This window comes from Lygodium microphyllum, chromosome 11 (genome assembly GCF_053477565.2).
Source record: "Lygodium microphyllum isolate KBCC chromosome 11, Lygodium_microphyllum_v1.1.10, whole genome shotgun sequence".
NCBI classification, from domain to species: domain Eukaryota; kingdom Viridiplantae; phylum Streptophyta; class Polypodiopsida; order Schizaeales; family Lygodiaceae; genus Lygodium; species Lygodium microphyllum.
In genome coordinates, this window is record NC_141145.1 from 19,014,926 (window position 1) to 19,029,495 (window position 14,570).

The following is a 14,570-nucleotide window of genomic DNA, read 5'->3' on the forward strand; positions in this document are numbered from 1 at the left end:
ATGCTTCAGTTGATGTGTAGAGCAGGTGGTGGTGGTGTTGGGAAGCACTGGGCGATAGCGTGTATTCAAATTATCTAGAAGAAATTATCATTTTTGATGGATACGTGTCCTATTATTAAAGGCGTGGCACGAATATTTATTTAGCATGCTTATTTTTTGAAGTGCTTGACAAATATTTATTATATGGGTGCATGATTTAAATATTTCATTATGGAGCATTGTATTTGGGCACAACCCGACTTTAGGGCCACCCAACTGCTTTATTCTTTATTTGGACAAAAGTAAACACAAAAGCTAAAGCATGCTTATTGTAAAATTTGGGCTATTTTTGAGCTTTGAGATGAATAAATTTATAAATACATGCCTTGTGAAGCTCTCACACAAGGCATAGGGGGAGATTGTACCCAATTTGTCTTTTTGCCTCATGTCGTGTAAGTCTATCTTCTTGTTTTTTGAGCTTAAAGTAGAGTTCTTTGTTCTTGGGGACCTTCTGATGCTCGCTACGTATGCATACATCATTCGATTTGTGCACCAGTGGTATCAGAGCGAAGCCAAGATCAAGGGCTTCTAATCGCTTACCATCTCACACAAAGGCGAAGCTCCTGGAATGAACAAGTTCTACAGTCGAAACCGTCAGTACCAGCGTATTCCTAGCGGTGAAAATTCCATGCTGTGTTGTTGGATCGCGAAGGACCACTCCATGTCGATGAAGGACCACCTGAGAAGTTCCTTTATCAAAACGTTTTTTTTCTTAGAAAGCAAAAACTTTCATTAGTGAATTGAAGACTATAAAGCTTAAAAAGCTTTATAAAAAAAGCTTAATCTCCTAAACTTTAGTGACTGTGGGCGGTAGCACCAACTCGACAACGTCGACTAGGACCAAGACACACCGTCGTCCTGTAGGATTTGATTTCAAAAAGTCAAGGTTTTTTTAAAAAAAGCTTAAGTTCTTTAAGCTTACTAAAGCTTAAAGCTTAAAGTCTTCTATCTTTAAATTTCCCTCCTAGCGGGCATTCGCATTGAGTTCTTCTCCAAATCAACCTCGAACCGGTTTTACAACTCCAACAAGCCTATGTTCATACTTGCACTCTGACAGACATAGTTTCCAGCAAGCACACCGGCACACATAATCTATTTCTAGCTTGAAAGAAGATCTTCATCAATTTTTGTATCCGCAAAGAAGAAAGATCGCAAAAAGCCATATATTAAAAATTTAAAAAAAAACGAAGCAAGCCTTGTAAACCCAACTTTGAGCTACGCTCATCCCGCTAACAAGATTTTGAGTGTGTGAGGTTGTTTGAAATTTTGCAGGATGTTCGATCAAAATATGGAAGATTTTATGGCCAAAGGTGATTTACCGGAACCAACGGTGGAGCAAAAATTGGACCTAATTATGATGCAGCTTCAAGAGGAACAAAGAGCACGTCAAACTTTGCAAGCTCAATTGGCCATTCTTCAACGATCTACTATTGAACAAGATGGACCGCAACCTGAAGATGTTATACGACATATGATCGATGCAACACTTGAAGCACAATCTATCAAGAAAGAAGCCAAGATAAGTAAAAGAAATTTCAAATTCCGTACTTTTAATGGGCTACGTGACGGGAAGACTATTCTCGCTTTTATTAGTCAGTTTGATGATTATTTCCATGAAGAACAGTATGCTGAAAAAGACAAACTCGTGTGTCACTAACCATTTAGCGGACAGAGCATCGTTATGGTGGACTGTTGTCTGCAAAAGTATTGATTGTTGTCATAACTCTATAGAAACAGAATTTGTATCCTTTTTCATTAATTTGTCTATATAATGATTTATTAAATTTATTTCCTTTGCACTAATTAGATATAAAGAAAAGTGCATTGGAGCTGGCCACTGATGAGTGGTCACAGGTTATGGTGGACCCACACGGTGGGTTAGAGAAAAGATAGTTCACACTTCCACCTATATGACCCGATTGGGCGCCTGTGACTAGAACTCACGCATATCAGGGTTAGACTCGCACACAGAAAGGATTGATGCCTTGAAGTGTGGGCTAGATCCACCAGAACAGACAGTTACAATCAACAAGATGGCATGATCATGAAATGCTTGTATAATGTGCATGTGTGGGCTGAAAGCTTGAAATGCACATTTCTTTGCATAGGAAAGTCACATGAAGATTCGGATACCATTTTTGCGATGTACACGGAAAAAGCTTTCATATGACACCCAGATTGGGGGGGTCCCTAAATTTTAGGAGATCCCTAAATTTTAGGAGGTCCCTAAAATTTAGGAGCCTCGAATTAGCCTAAAAATGCTAGTCCTAAAAAATAGGGATGTCATTCTAAAAATAGTAAGTTCTGTACTCTGACTGTGCTTACTAAATTTGGTTGTTTCTATTCTTGACAGTATTCAACCCAAAAAGGAAGGCCATAGAGAAGAGACAAGTGTCAAGACACTTGTCACACAAGTTTCCAAGTGTCCCACCACTTGTCACATCTCATGACATGTGGCTGGACACTTGTCTTGTGCTACTCCACTTTCCCCTTTTGTACTAGCTCTCCCCTCTCCTATAAATAAGAGCTCGTTTTTCTTCATTCATCATCATTTTTCTTTGCTGTAAACTCATGTACAGCACCCACAGATAGCCAGAAACTGGTCCCATCCATCCCCATCATCATCCCCCACTTCTCCATTATCAAATTCCTCCATATTTCCTCTTCTATCACTGTTTTTTTTTACAAGACAGCAAGCCTGTAAATTCATTACAGCACCTCCTTCTCGAGCTCTTTCTTCCATTTTAGCTACAAGAAGCAAGCCCTATCCATGTACTGCTGATCAACGATGGAGAAAGGCTGAATTCCCCTTTTTCTTCTCTCATATTGTAAAGAAATCAGTTCTTATCATTGCATAATAGATAATGCATGTGTGTTTGTATATCTTTGCATGATCTTGTGAGAGTGAGAATTACTTCTTCTCACTCTAAGGTTGATTGTAACTGAGCTCTTTCCTAAGGGACTTGGGTTGAGCAGAAATACATTCCTTCGGGGGGAGGGGTTGCCCATCTTCAACCCTCAATCTTGTCTCCATTACTTTTACATTTTCATGGCTGTAATTTTGTGAGTAATTTTCATTTTCAGCTTTAAGTGTTCATTCTCTTTTATATTAAATCTCGAAAACAAGCGAATATCATAATTGTTAAGCATACTACGTTGTTCGGGGCGTTTACAATTGTCCTACTACTTGGGAGGCTTTTCAAAAGAAAAATTTGCAGAATTTTATTCCACTTCAATTCCATGAAAAAGCAATCAAACAATGGGATCTTCTGCAACAAAGAGATCGTGAGCCTATTTTACAATGTACTGAGCGTTTTTGGAATGCCTTATTGCAACTTTGAATGCTTGAAGATGTATCTGAGGTGATCCACAAGCACAAGTTTATGTCTGGTTTGCTTGGTCACTTTTATGCGGAGGTGAACATGTTCAAGCCAACAACCCTCGAGGATGTGATTTCTTTGGCCCTGAAGATAAATTCGAGGACAAGAGAAGTGACCACAACAATTCCCAACTAACAATAACTTCCATACAAAGCAATTCAATTCTAATTTTCGAAGATTCAATCAAAATCACTTTGTTCCATCTTCTTTCCGTAAATCTTGGACACGACCACCTGATTTACCACTAACACAAATCCAAATCCTAAGCCATCTTTCTAGCCAAATCCCAATATTTCTAAACTTCCAACTATTACCAATAATGTTTCCAAAGCCAAACCCATAGTCTGCTACAAGTGCCACCAACCTAGACATCTAGCAGTGAATCGTCAATCCGAAAAGCCAACTATTCACATCAACTACTTGGGAGCGAGTGAAGATGAAGACCATGAGGAAATGCCCGATTTCACAGAAGATGATGACAATATCGGTACTACTTCAAATACTTTACCAGTGGGTATGATGCCATGAGGCATATTCCACAGTGGATTCCATGAGACCATGGTGTATTTCGTGAGTTTTTATTCCACGGTGGATTCTATGAGGTTTTGCGGTGGATTCCGTAAAACTATATTTATTTGCTGGGGCTCGTACACAAGGTGGATTCCTTGTGTGAGAAGTTGACGGGGACGTCTGTCCTTTTCGGGTGCCATGTTAATTTAATGTGCACGTGGGAGGCTCCACAGCAGGTGATTTCGCAAAATACATATTTAAATTAATGGACGTTTATGAGTTTGGAGTGCACTCGTATTAAATTAAGGTTAGGATAGAGTTCCAACCTATTTATTTATTTTGTAGCTAAAGCGTGCTAGGTATTCACTTTTGTAGGTTTAATTTTATTATTTTCTAACAATTGTGAATGCTTCAGTTGATGTGTAGAGTAGGCGAGCGTTGTTATCTAGAAGAAATTATCATTTTTGATGGGCGTGCGTTTTATTATTAAAGGCGTGGCATTAATATTTATTTAGGCACGCTTATTTATTGAAGCACTTGATAAATATTTATTATTTTGTATGCACATGGGTGCACGGTTTAAATATTTCATTATGGAACATTGTATTTTGGCACAACCCGACTTTTGGGCCACCCAACTGCTTTATTCTTTATTTGGACAAAAGAAAACACAAAAGCTAAAGCATGCTTATTGTAAAATTTGGGCGATTTTTGAGCTTTGAGATGAATAAGTTTATAAATACATGCCTTGTGAAGCGCTCATGCAACGCATGGGGTGAGATTGTACCTAATTTGTCTTTTTGCCTCACCTGCAACCTACAACTCTTTGCCTCTCTCTCAAACTCTATGAATGCTAATGAGCTCTCTATCTCTCTCGTGCCCCCTTTTGTGGTTTTCCCTTCTCCCCTTACCTCTGCTTTTCTCCTAGATATGCAAAAATCTGATTTCTTTCTTCCATTATTTCCTTGCTGTCTAGTTATCAAGAGAGTTATCTTTTCCTATTTTTCCTTAGTTCTCCAACCTTTGGGCCTCAAATTTGATACAAAACACACAATTCCTATTCTAACCAATGCATAAAAAGCTTCTTCTACCTAAACTAATCCACAAAAGGGATTGAATGGCCTTTGACTCCCTTGCTTCTCACCTAAAACCAAGTGCCATTTCGGAGGAGTTGAACTCCTACTTCATTGCCCAATTTGAAGCACAAGCACTCAATCTTGAATCCGTTTATCCAAAATGTGGGAGTCCTCACTCGATCGCCAAGACCCACAGACCTCTTATTGCTTCAAGAATTTCAAGCCAAATGCTATGGTGTTGAGACCTAAAACAGGCCTAACACTGGCTCTAAGCACTAGCCGGTGGGCCTCTACTACTCACCTAAAACCACCGCACATGGCCTTGTGGCCAGGAGCATCTAAGAACTTTGCATTTGTAGCATTTTTCATAGTCTAATGAATAACTCTTTCCCTACTCCTCAGAGGGAGTCCCTAAACATGTTGGTGTTATACACCACGTAGCACACACAAAGGGAGCACCCCTTGATTGATCATCGCGGCTCCACTATGGCTCTCCTACACCTCGGGAATCGGCCCAAGATGCATTGTAAAGATAAAACACTTTCTTTTTTTTATAAATGATCCAGGAGATGAAAAATATAAACCTCACCAAATAACCCCAAGGAATAGAATATCTAGCCTTATGGCTTGGAATACCTCACACTCTCAGCGTTGGGTCATCACTCATACAAACATGTGCTATGCATCCAGGAGAATACGATACCATGAGGTGCATCAATGTAAGTGTGAATATGACTATTGTGCTCAAAACAAATATTCATTGAAAATCATCAACATGAAAGTGTGAAGATAATGCTTTTCATGATTTTCCTTTCTATGCAAGTGCTTCGTTGCTTAGGGCTCGCACGGAGTTTCCTCATGCTACTAGTCCCTTTTAATTTTAAACAACCGTGAACTCTATATGATATGCAACATCAAACATCAGAATTTAATTTACTTCAATCCTCAACAACCCCTTTTCCCCTACCATTTAAGATTTTGCTTACGTTGATAGGTGAAGGCATGGTTTTTTAAATGCATTTTTCTTTATTGAAAGCGGTAAAAACACACTAATAAAGAAATGGGGTTGAACTGAGGCTAAACCTCATACTTCAACTCCATTATACAATCACACACATTAATCTTATTTTTTTATTTTTATGATATGAAAAATCTAATTTTCTCTATTTTTCTATAGTTTTCTCTATTTATTTATGGAAAATTAAGAAAATTACTAATTTTCATATGTAGATTGATTACTCTTATAGAAAATGATTTCCTTAGCATATTTCATTCCATGGGAATGACAAATGCACACTAAAAACCCAAAATTGTAAATTTTTCCTTAAACCGCCTAGTCTTGGGTTTTGCGTGTTTTGCATACAATTATTATACGATTATTTTTTATTGATTATCTCAACATGATTGATCAAATAGAGAATTGGCAATAAAATCCAAGCATTACTAACCATTTCAAACAAGAATCCATCATAAAACGATAAATCCTACATTTTTCTCATAAAACCACTCATTATGACACATGTATTTCGATGTTGAAGGCCTATTGATGCTCTTCCACGGCCGTTGACAATCTGTCCAACTTTGATTCGCATATCTATCCACTCTTGCTTTATCGTTTGACAAAAAACATCCATCTCAGTCCAACCCCCTCTCTTTTACATTGATCCATAAGAACAATCCACAAGAGGAGAGAGGAGAGAGGAGAGAGAAATGCTAAAATCATATCTCTTTGTTTAATGCATCAAATCTAGTGATTTCAGCAGCAATAAAGAGAGAAAAAATGGTGGATCTCACAGCCAAGAGGGTTTCTCATGAGGTTGCAAGTCTAGAAATTCATTTTTAATGATTGGAGAGGGCACCTAAAAAAATCCCCCCCCCCCCCCCCCCCCCCCCCCACTCCCAAAAATCATTTTTTCTTCATGCCCTTTCAAATTTACAAGCTTAAACTCAAGTTTTAGAAAATTGGATGACTTTTGCATGTTCACACTTCCTACCAAGTGGATTTTTCACTTTTTGGAGAGGCCAACATACTCAGAATTGAGATTCTTTTAGACGGTTGGCTTCATGACATCGAAATCTATAAATTTGGCACCCACCATGCACTTTCCAGCTTCCGAATCATGTAGTTGCTTCATAACATGAAACCTTGCAGGGATTAAATAGGGAAATAGGGGATCAAATAGACTCCGATCAACGAACTGACACTTGCGTTGGCTTGTTGGGCATTGAACTCCATCTAGGAAACTCCACCTCATCAATTTGCAACCGTTTCATTTTGCATGAAAATTTGGTCTTTTATGGCCTCTCGAGCTATTTTTCGCTTCAAAAGTTGTGTTTAAAATCCGCTCTCATTGGCGACCATGGGATAGGGTGACTCAGCTCGTTAAATACCATGAACTGATTTGCACAAATAACAACCATAAAAAGCATCAAGCTACCATAAAAAATATACTCAACAGAGCACAAGCACAACTCTCACCCTTTCTCCTAACAAAATCAAGACATAAAAATCCTAAAGGAATAGGTCCAGCATAATTTGACAGAAAGCTAGAGCAAGTCGCTAGCCAACTAATGTAACACAGACTAGCTAAAAGAACTATCAAAGAGGTCATCCCAGTGGTGGTTTGAACTACCTACCTAACTAAGGACAATTGGACCAAGAACTCCTACTAAACGAGGACTCATATGGCCTAATCATCAGATATTGTCTTTTAACACACTTTTCTTTTAAGGTTCCATACTTGGGCATGTAAAAAGGAGGGAGCTGAGCGTAGAGTGACCCAAGGAGAATAGGGCATCAGGCTCAAGTTCTAACTCGGTACCCAAGAACCTACCAAGTTCTCGTGAGGCGGCACTTTATCCTTTTTTTATGCTCACTTTTGTTTTCACTCCAACCTTCCTTATTTCTTTATTTTAGCTAGTTGCTACCCCTAGGAAGACAAGGCATCGAATCTGGGTCTTTTGACTCATCCCCGAGTCTGACTCATCCCTAGGAAGACAAGGCATCGACTCTGGGTCTATGACTCATCCCGAGGAACCTACTTGGCCCTCCGCAAGGAAATAATCAACTGCTACCCCTAGGAAGACAAGACATCGGCCCCTGAGACTCATCCCCAAGAACCTACTAGGCCTCCGCAAGGCAATAATCAACTACTTTTAGGATTTTTCATCCTTTTCTTTTCTAATTGAGGGGTTAGAATCCCTTTTTACACATATCTATATTACTTTATTTTTCAAGCATATTCAGATTTTCCTCTACTTTATTCTTTGGTAGACTGCTCTAACTGTTTCACCCTAGCAAGGACTCCTAGAACAATTGTCTAATAGGCTAGGAAGGACAGAGTCGCTAGGACTACCTTCTAAAATAGGTCTTTAATGTCTACAATATCTTAACAGGAAATAGACAAATACTTGAATCTCCCTTAGATATACCTAACCTAACCTTGGGACTTCATGCCTTGATTGCTAGTCCCCACAAACAAAAAGAAAATAAACCCCCACATACACATATAACATCATCAGCTTAAGGAAAAAACTCGAAAAAGTGACGACACCACCTGGAATGGCCACAAGAAGCTCTCGCGCAACAAAGTTTCCCTCCACGCATTTTGTCCCAACCTGTCTGATGCAATCACTAAAATAGAAAAACCATTAAATGCACTTGCACCAAGTCGACACAAGGCCCTCTTGGCCTTATGAAATAAAACATTAGAACCTAACAGAGACGGCTCTCTTGGCCTAACGAAATAAAACAATTTACTACCATTTAGCAACGTATTGTTGAAACAAACCCTTGGTCCTAATCATAACTCTACAAAAGCACATAACCAACAAAGGATAAGGGCTTCTTAGGCCCTACACTAAGTGCATCAGGTTATTAGCTAACCCCTTACATAAATATCAAGGGGTGTTTGATGAATATGATGATACACAACCCTATGTGTCCATGATAAAGTAGGAAGGTGCTCAATGGCTACTTGACTTATAACCCAAACTAACCATTGGCAGTCAAAATGGGATGTCTCAGCCAAACAACCCCAAAGTAGTCCAGGGCTAATGTTAGGAGGTAATTGCAAAGGCTTTCTTGGACCACAATTGAAAAAGGCATCTTCAACAAAAACATAATTGGCCAAGGAATTTGCAAAGCAATTTCAATATCAAGGAACTAATTGACAAGTCATGATCTCAAAAATATACAACATATCCAAGGCTACACAATGATACATCTATAAGATGGGATCCCACACACTGTAGGTCCCATTCAGCTGATTGATTACTAACTATGAGTCACCTTTCACCAATAATCAGCGGATACCACTACATTGGGCTACATTTAGCCTGATGATCAAGGCCTTGTATTCTACCATACTATTAGTAAAAGAGGGTCCTAAATAGACTCCCATCTTCATAACATCCCAATGTGAGGGGTATTTAATGTCCACACCAATGCTCACATATTTAGTGGGCCCTTTGGAAGCTCTGTCAAATTACACAGTATAAACCCAGGCTTCATTGATAGGCTATGTCATACTAATCAGCTCACTCGTACTTCTGATAATCAAAATCAAGCTGAGAGAGAGGATGTATAACAAGCACAATCTCCCCTTTCTCGTTGAACTCAATAGGAATGCTAGTCAGAATTTGTTAACAATGTTGGCAGTAGACCTTAATCTCCCATGTAAAAAGTTGACTTGTCACTCAATAACATGATATCCTTTGCTCCACCAGATCACTCGACCTTGGTGGTAACATTGCTTAAGATACAGATGCTCTAGACATGGAATGATTCGTCCCATCCGCTCATCTTGGTACCTACTACACATTAATGCTGAATCCTGAATGACCTACACAGGCACCAAGCTCCACATTAGCCCTTATGCATAGTAAGGCTTTAGCTTATTAAAGCTAACTTTAGTCTTAAACTCTATCCCCTGTAAATCTGTTAGAAGGGCCATAGAGCCATTCTTTCCTGAACGTACAATCTTGTATGATCTATCCCATTTAGATTCTAATTTTCTTAGAAAGAGCTCCTGACGAGCATCATAATACATCACTAATTGGCCTTTCGCAAATTTGTACTTCTTAGCCTGAAGATCATGAAGGGCTTTCATTCTTCACTTTCCTACTTCTTGATGTAGTAAAGCTTGCAACCGAATCTCATCAAGATGTGCTAGAGAAGTATACCTTTCCCAAACGAATGATTGAGGGAAAAATGCATAGTAGGGAGCTCTATTTCCAACAGCAAAACGCACTCCTTCTCATATACTAGCTTGAATGGGGTGTGGCATGTGGCTCTCTTGAATGTCATGTTGTAAGTCCACACTGCCACATATAATTTCTTATCCCAATCGTGCTTACTTTTCGATACAATCTTGGATAAGATTCTAACCAACTATTTATTTTTACTCTCCACTTGACCGCTCGCTTGAGGATTATACAGGGTAGTCTTGTTGTGCTTAATCTTCAAAGCTTCACTCAAGGCTATGATAACTTTGCTCAAGAAGTGTGTCCCTCGATCAAACACCACTACAAGATATAGGCCTTATACCGACGTTAAAAGTGACAAAAATGTAAATAAAGAAATTTGCCATCGTCGTCGCAAAAGCTGTCGTTATTAGCAACGCCATAGAACAGTCAGTATTAGCATCATTATCAGCGACACTGATACCTATGCAAATGAAGACGCTAATAATGACGCCAATAACGACACGTGTAGTAAATTTGCGACGCTAATAGCGACGGGGAATTTTTTTTTTTGTGGTAGGGCAGTAAGTTGCCCTGCCACATATAGCACTATGTGCTTTATTTGGGCCATAAAAAATAGTTTCTACACTGTGTATAATGCTCATGTAAATAAAGACAAAGTGTACTTAAATCATAACACTGATACATGAAATAAATACATGATCGCATAATGAAAGTGACTAGTACAATCATGGCAAGATATCACTATTACATAGAAAATGTCTACACAGATCACATAACCAAAAAAGAAGGGTGTGTGAGCTCCAGGGATCCAACGGCGAGCTATAAATCATCGCCATCCAAAAACTCGTCCCGCCGCAAAGGAGCATCGAACGGACTCTGCAAAAAAAGAAACAACTACACATCAGTCCACCATACAATAATGCGTTCTAATTAAATATGGTAACTACGGACAAGAAAGATGAGTGACTTACAGGACCACCATGTCCATACAATCGGTTGATCAATGTAGTGAGACTGTGCCTCTCTGCATATTGAGTCTCAAGGCCGGTTGGATTGCGATTTATAATGGAGTGTTGCAAAGGAAACAAAATACTAACTGTTAGAAACACGATTGTCAGTACAAAGGATATTACAAAAAAATAAGCAAGCAAAACAAAAGAAAAACTTACGAAGTCCTCTAGATATGTCCTATGGTCGCTACTCCCAAGGTGATGGACCACTCTGGCCTCTAGTCATGCCCTCACCGCCTCGCGCTGCTGTCTCCAACGTCCTGGAGAATCTGTAGCCTCCTCCCTTAGTTGGCGCCAGTCGTTCAGATCTAGCCACTCGGGTTTTGCAACCCCACTCTTGAGTGCCTTTCGTGCATCTGATCGTCTGTGTGACATATATGCACGCATGCACTCCATCATCCAGCCCGTAGAAAACCTATCTGCTGTGGCTGATACTAGAAGATCCTCATGCAAGGATGCTACTATGTAGTCATTGCTCCCCTCCGGTATGTTTTTCCAATGATCCAAGACGTTGTGTCGAAAAACTTATTGGTACAACTCTCTTATGCGAGCCATCACCCTCCTCCCCTCATCATTCATGATGATGGCTCTTGATCTATCATCTACAAGGTAGGCATATCCCTCTGGGGTATGCCTAAGATGGGTCCTCTCCCACTTGCGACCACGCTCCTGGGCATATGCAGGAGATCCCTATACATCTGGTGTACCGATCAGGGTAGTATCTATCGGAGTAGCACCCATAGGGGTGCCACCTACTACAGACGGCTGAGCAAAAGTCGGAGTGACTGGAGTAGACATCCCCACAGGTGTGACAAATCTCGGAGGTAAAAAAGCGCAAGTCAAACTATTGTAAAAGAGCGCAAGCGCATCATGGTTTAATTCAAGGAGCGCGAGACTCTCACCTGTGCAATTTGTAAATGTAGACGAGCGGTGGAAAGGAAGCTAGGGAGAGAGAAGGACAATGGGAAAAAGGGTCGGCCATGTAAGAAAGGGGAAAAGGGGATGACCGCTCAAAAGGGATTTAGGGTTTTGTATATAAAGTTGAAAAGTGAATTAGAAGCTCATTCTTTTGGTGTGTGGCAAAAGGAGTCTTCATCTTCTTCTCTCCTTCTTGCTTATGTGTGCTCTTGAGAGAGGGAGTGTGAGAGTGTGAGGGAGTGAGTGTGTGGGAGTGAGGGATCAAGAGGGTGAAGCTCTTCACCATCTCCTCTTCTCTTCTTCTCTTCTCTTCTCTTCTCTTCTCTTGCACGCACGGCTATGGAGGATGGAGCTTGGAGATGGAGGAGGATTAAGGATGCTTGAGCTAGCATCAAGAATCGTGGAGCTATTGAGGTGTGCAAGAAAGGAGGCTACTCACATTGGCATCAAGGTAAGCTCACTACACTCGTAGGATCGACAACGCATCGGCTAGGTGAGAGATAGCCAGTAGAGCTCCCTTGAAACGCTTGAAGCAATAAGCGGTCCGTGGGTCTTGGTGGTTGAGTGAAAGCTCCCACACCTGCAATGCCATGCGTTATACTTTCATAACACAATGCAACCAATAAAATGCAACATGATGCTAAAAAACATTAGACCATTTCGAAAGAATAAGCAACACATTTCACCACTAACCTGCGATGCAACATCCTCAATAGCACAAGGGGACCCATCCTTGAGTAAGCCCTCCAAATCCATCTCAAGGTGATGTTCCATCGTTTGCAACTCACGATGAGGGTCGATGGCATGACCCTCACCGTGAGCCACCTTCTCATTCTCAACCTGTGCCCTCTCCTGTGTGCGAGGCCATCTCTGAGGTAGGAAAATTATTCACAAATGCATATACATGAGAAGAAGTTATGTCCAAGGTTTCAACAAAACATTACACTATTCATGCAAGAAAAAAGAGGTTAGACACTATTCATGCGAGAAAAAAGAGACAATCCATATGACACAATCCATGTGAGACAATCCATATAAGATTTTTAAAAAGCATCACAATACTTATGCGAGGTAAAGAGATTAGATACTTACATGCACTCCATACACCTCAGCAATATGCCTTTTCATGCATTGGATGTGATGCTCTCTCTTTGAATCGTACTTGACCAACGCCTTTCTCACAAATGCCTAGACATACTCCTCATGTGTCATGGTGCGCTTTGTCTCCTCCAATAGGTCCCAGAATTGCTGGGCTCGAGCATACTTTCTCCTGGACAGCTCTAGCTTCCTCTCCAAATTGCCAAATCATGCCTCTGTCTTCCGTTGCCACGCATTGACAGTGGTGCGGGCATGCAATGTATCAATCGGGTGACCTGTCTTCCTATGGGGAATGTTGCACTCTAGGCCATGCTCAACTCTCAGATGCTCAACCATCCATGCCCTCCTTACAATGTTGACATGCCGCTTTGGGCACAAGATGTCCGCACGGCACTACATAGGCTATAGTGCCGTCGGGTAGAGTAATGTCTACATAGGGTGCATGACCCTACATAAGCACACATGTGCAATGAGTGCCACTACTATCTTACACTATGAAAATTCAATGAAAAAAGAGAATCACACTTTCATAGCATTTTCTCAATAAGCATGCTCTTACCGAGGGGCCAGAGAGGTCAACATCGTCATGTGTGTGGGATACAATGTCCCCGTGAGAACCTCTGCGCCCCCGACGGAAAGATGATGAAACCTGAAAATAACACAAATTGAAATGCTTGTCATGAAAACAATCTAGAGAAACTGTTGCATGCGATCCATATTCCAAAAGAAACAAGGAAACTTATCCTCTTCTTTGCACGCATGGTCAAAGCACCCACCGAGGACTGCACACGTGATGAGGTTTGACTCCTCGTGTGTGGAGCCATACAAACAACCTACCAAGCAATCAGCGCACATTTGAAAAACCATGTTGCAAATGGGGATTGGGTGCCGTGCTAAGTTGCTCAAACTACCATTTATACTAGAGACCAAGAACATATTGAATGTAAAGCAATGAAAAGAAGCGGATCATACTCAATTTTCAAACAACAAACAATGTGTATGAAGGTATCAAATTCACTTTCAACTACATGTGTAGCTCGCATTATTAAACAACGAACAAAACCACAAAAAATTTTTGCATTTAATATGCACACCAATCCAATTTTAAACAAGTATGGAGCATTAGTCACGACAAATTAATTGTATAGGTGAGTTATGTCCTCGACCAATTCAAGTTGTGTGGAATTCCTTCTTGCCTTCTCTATGATAAAGAGTTACAAACAAACTTTTTGCAAAGTGTAACATAAGCATAGCAATTAGATGCATGCATCTACTTCATTGGGTGCATCATCAAAGCTGCATGTACAACATCATTGATAGATATCATTAAA

General features: G+C 40.3%; 1 protein-coding gene across 1 annotated transcript in view; it reads right to left on the minus strand.

Moving 5' to 3' along the window:
- The window catches only part of LOC148028597 (uncharacterized), a 54,993-nt gene extending 40,887 nt beyond the window's left edge, over nt 1–14,106 (minus strand). The window contains exons 1-3 of the mRNA XM_087688465.1: nt 14,077–14,106; nt 13,799–13,888; nt 12,835–13,011 (exon numbers count right to left, since the gene is read on the minus strand). Coding sequence (XP_087544591.1) covers nt 12,835–13,011; nt 13,799–13,888; nt 14,077–14,106 — 297 coding nt within the window. The remainder of the gene's footprint in view (nt 1–12,834; nt 13,012–13,798; nt 13,889–14,076) is intronic.
- Nucleotides 14,107–14,570: the final 464 nt, after the last annotated feature.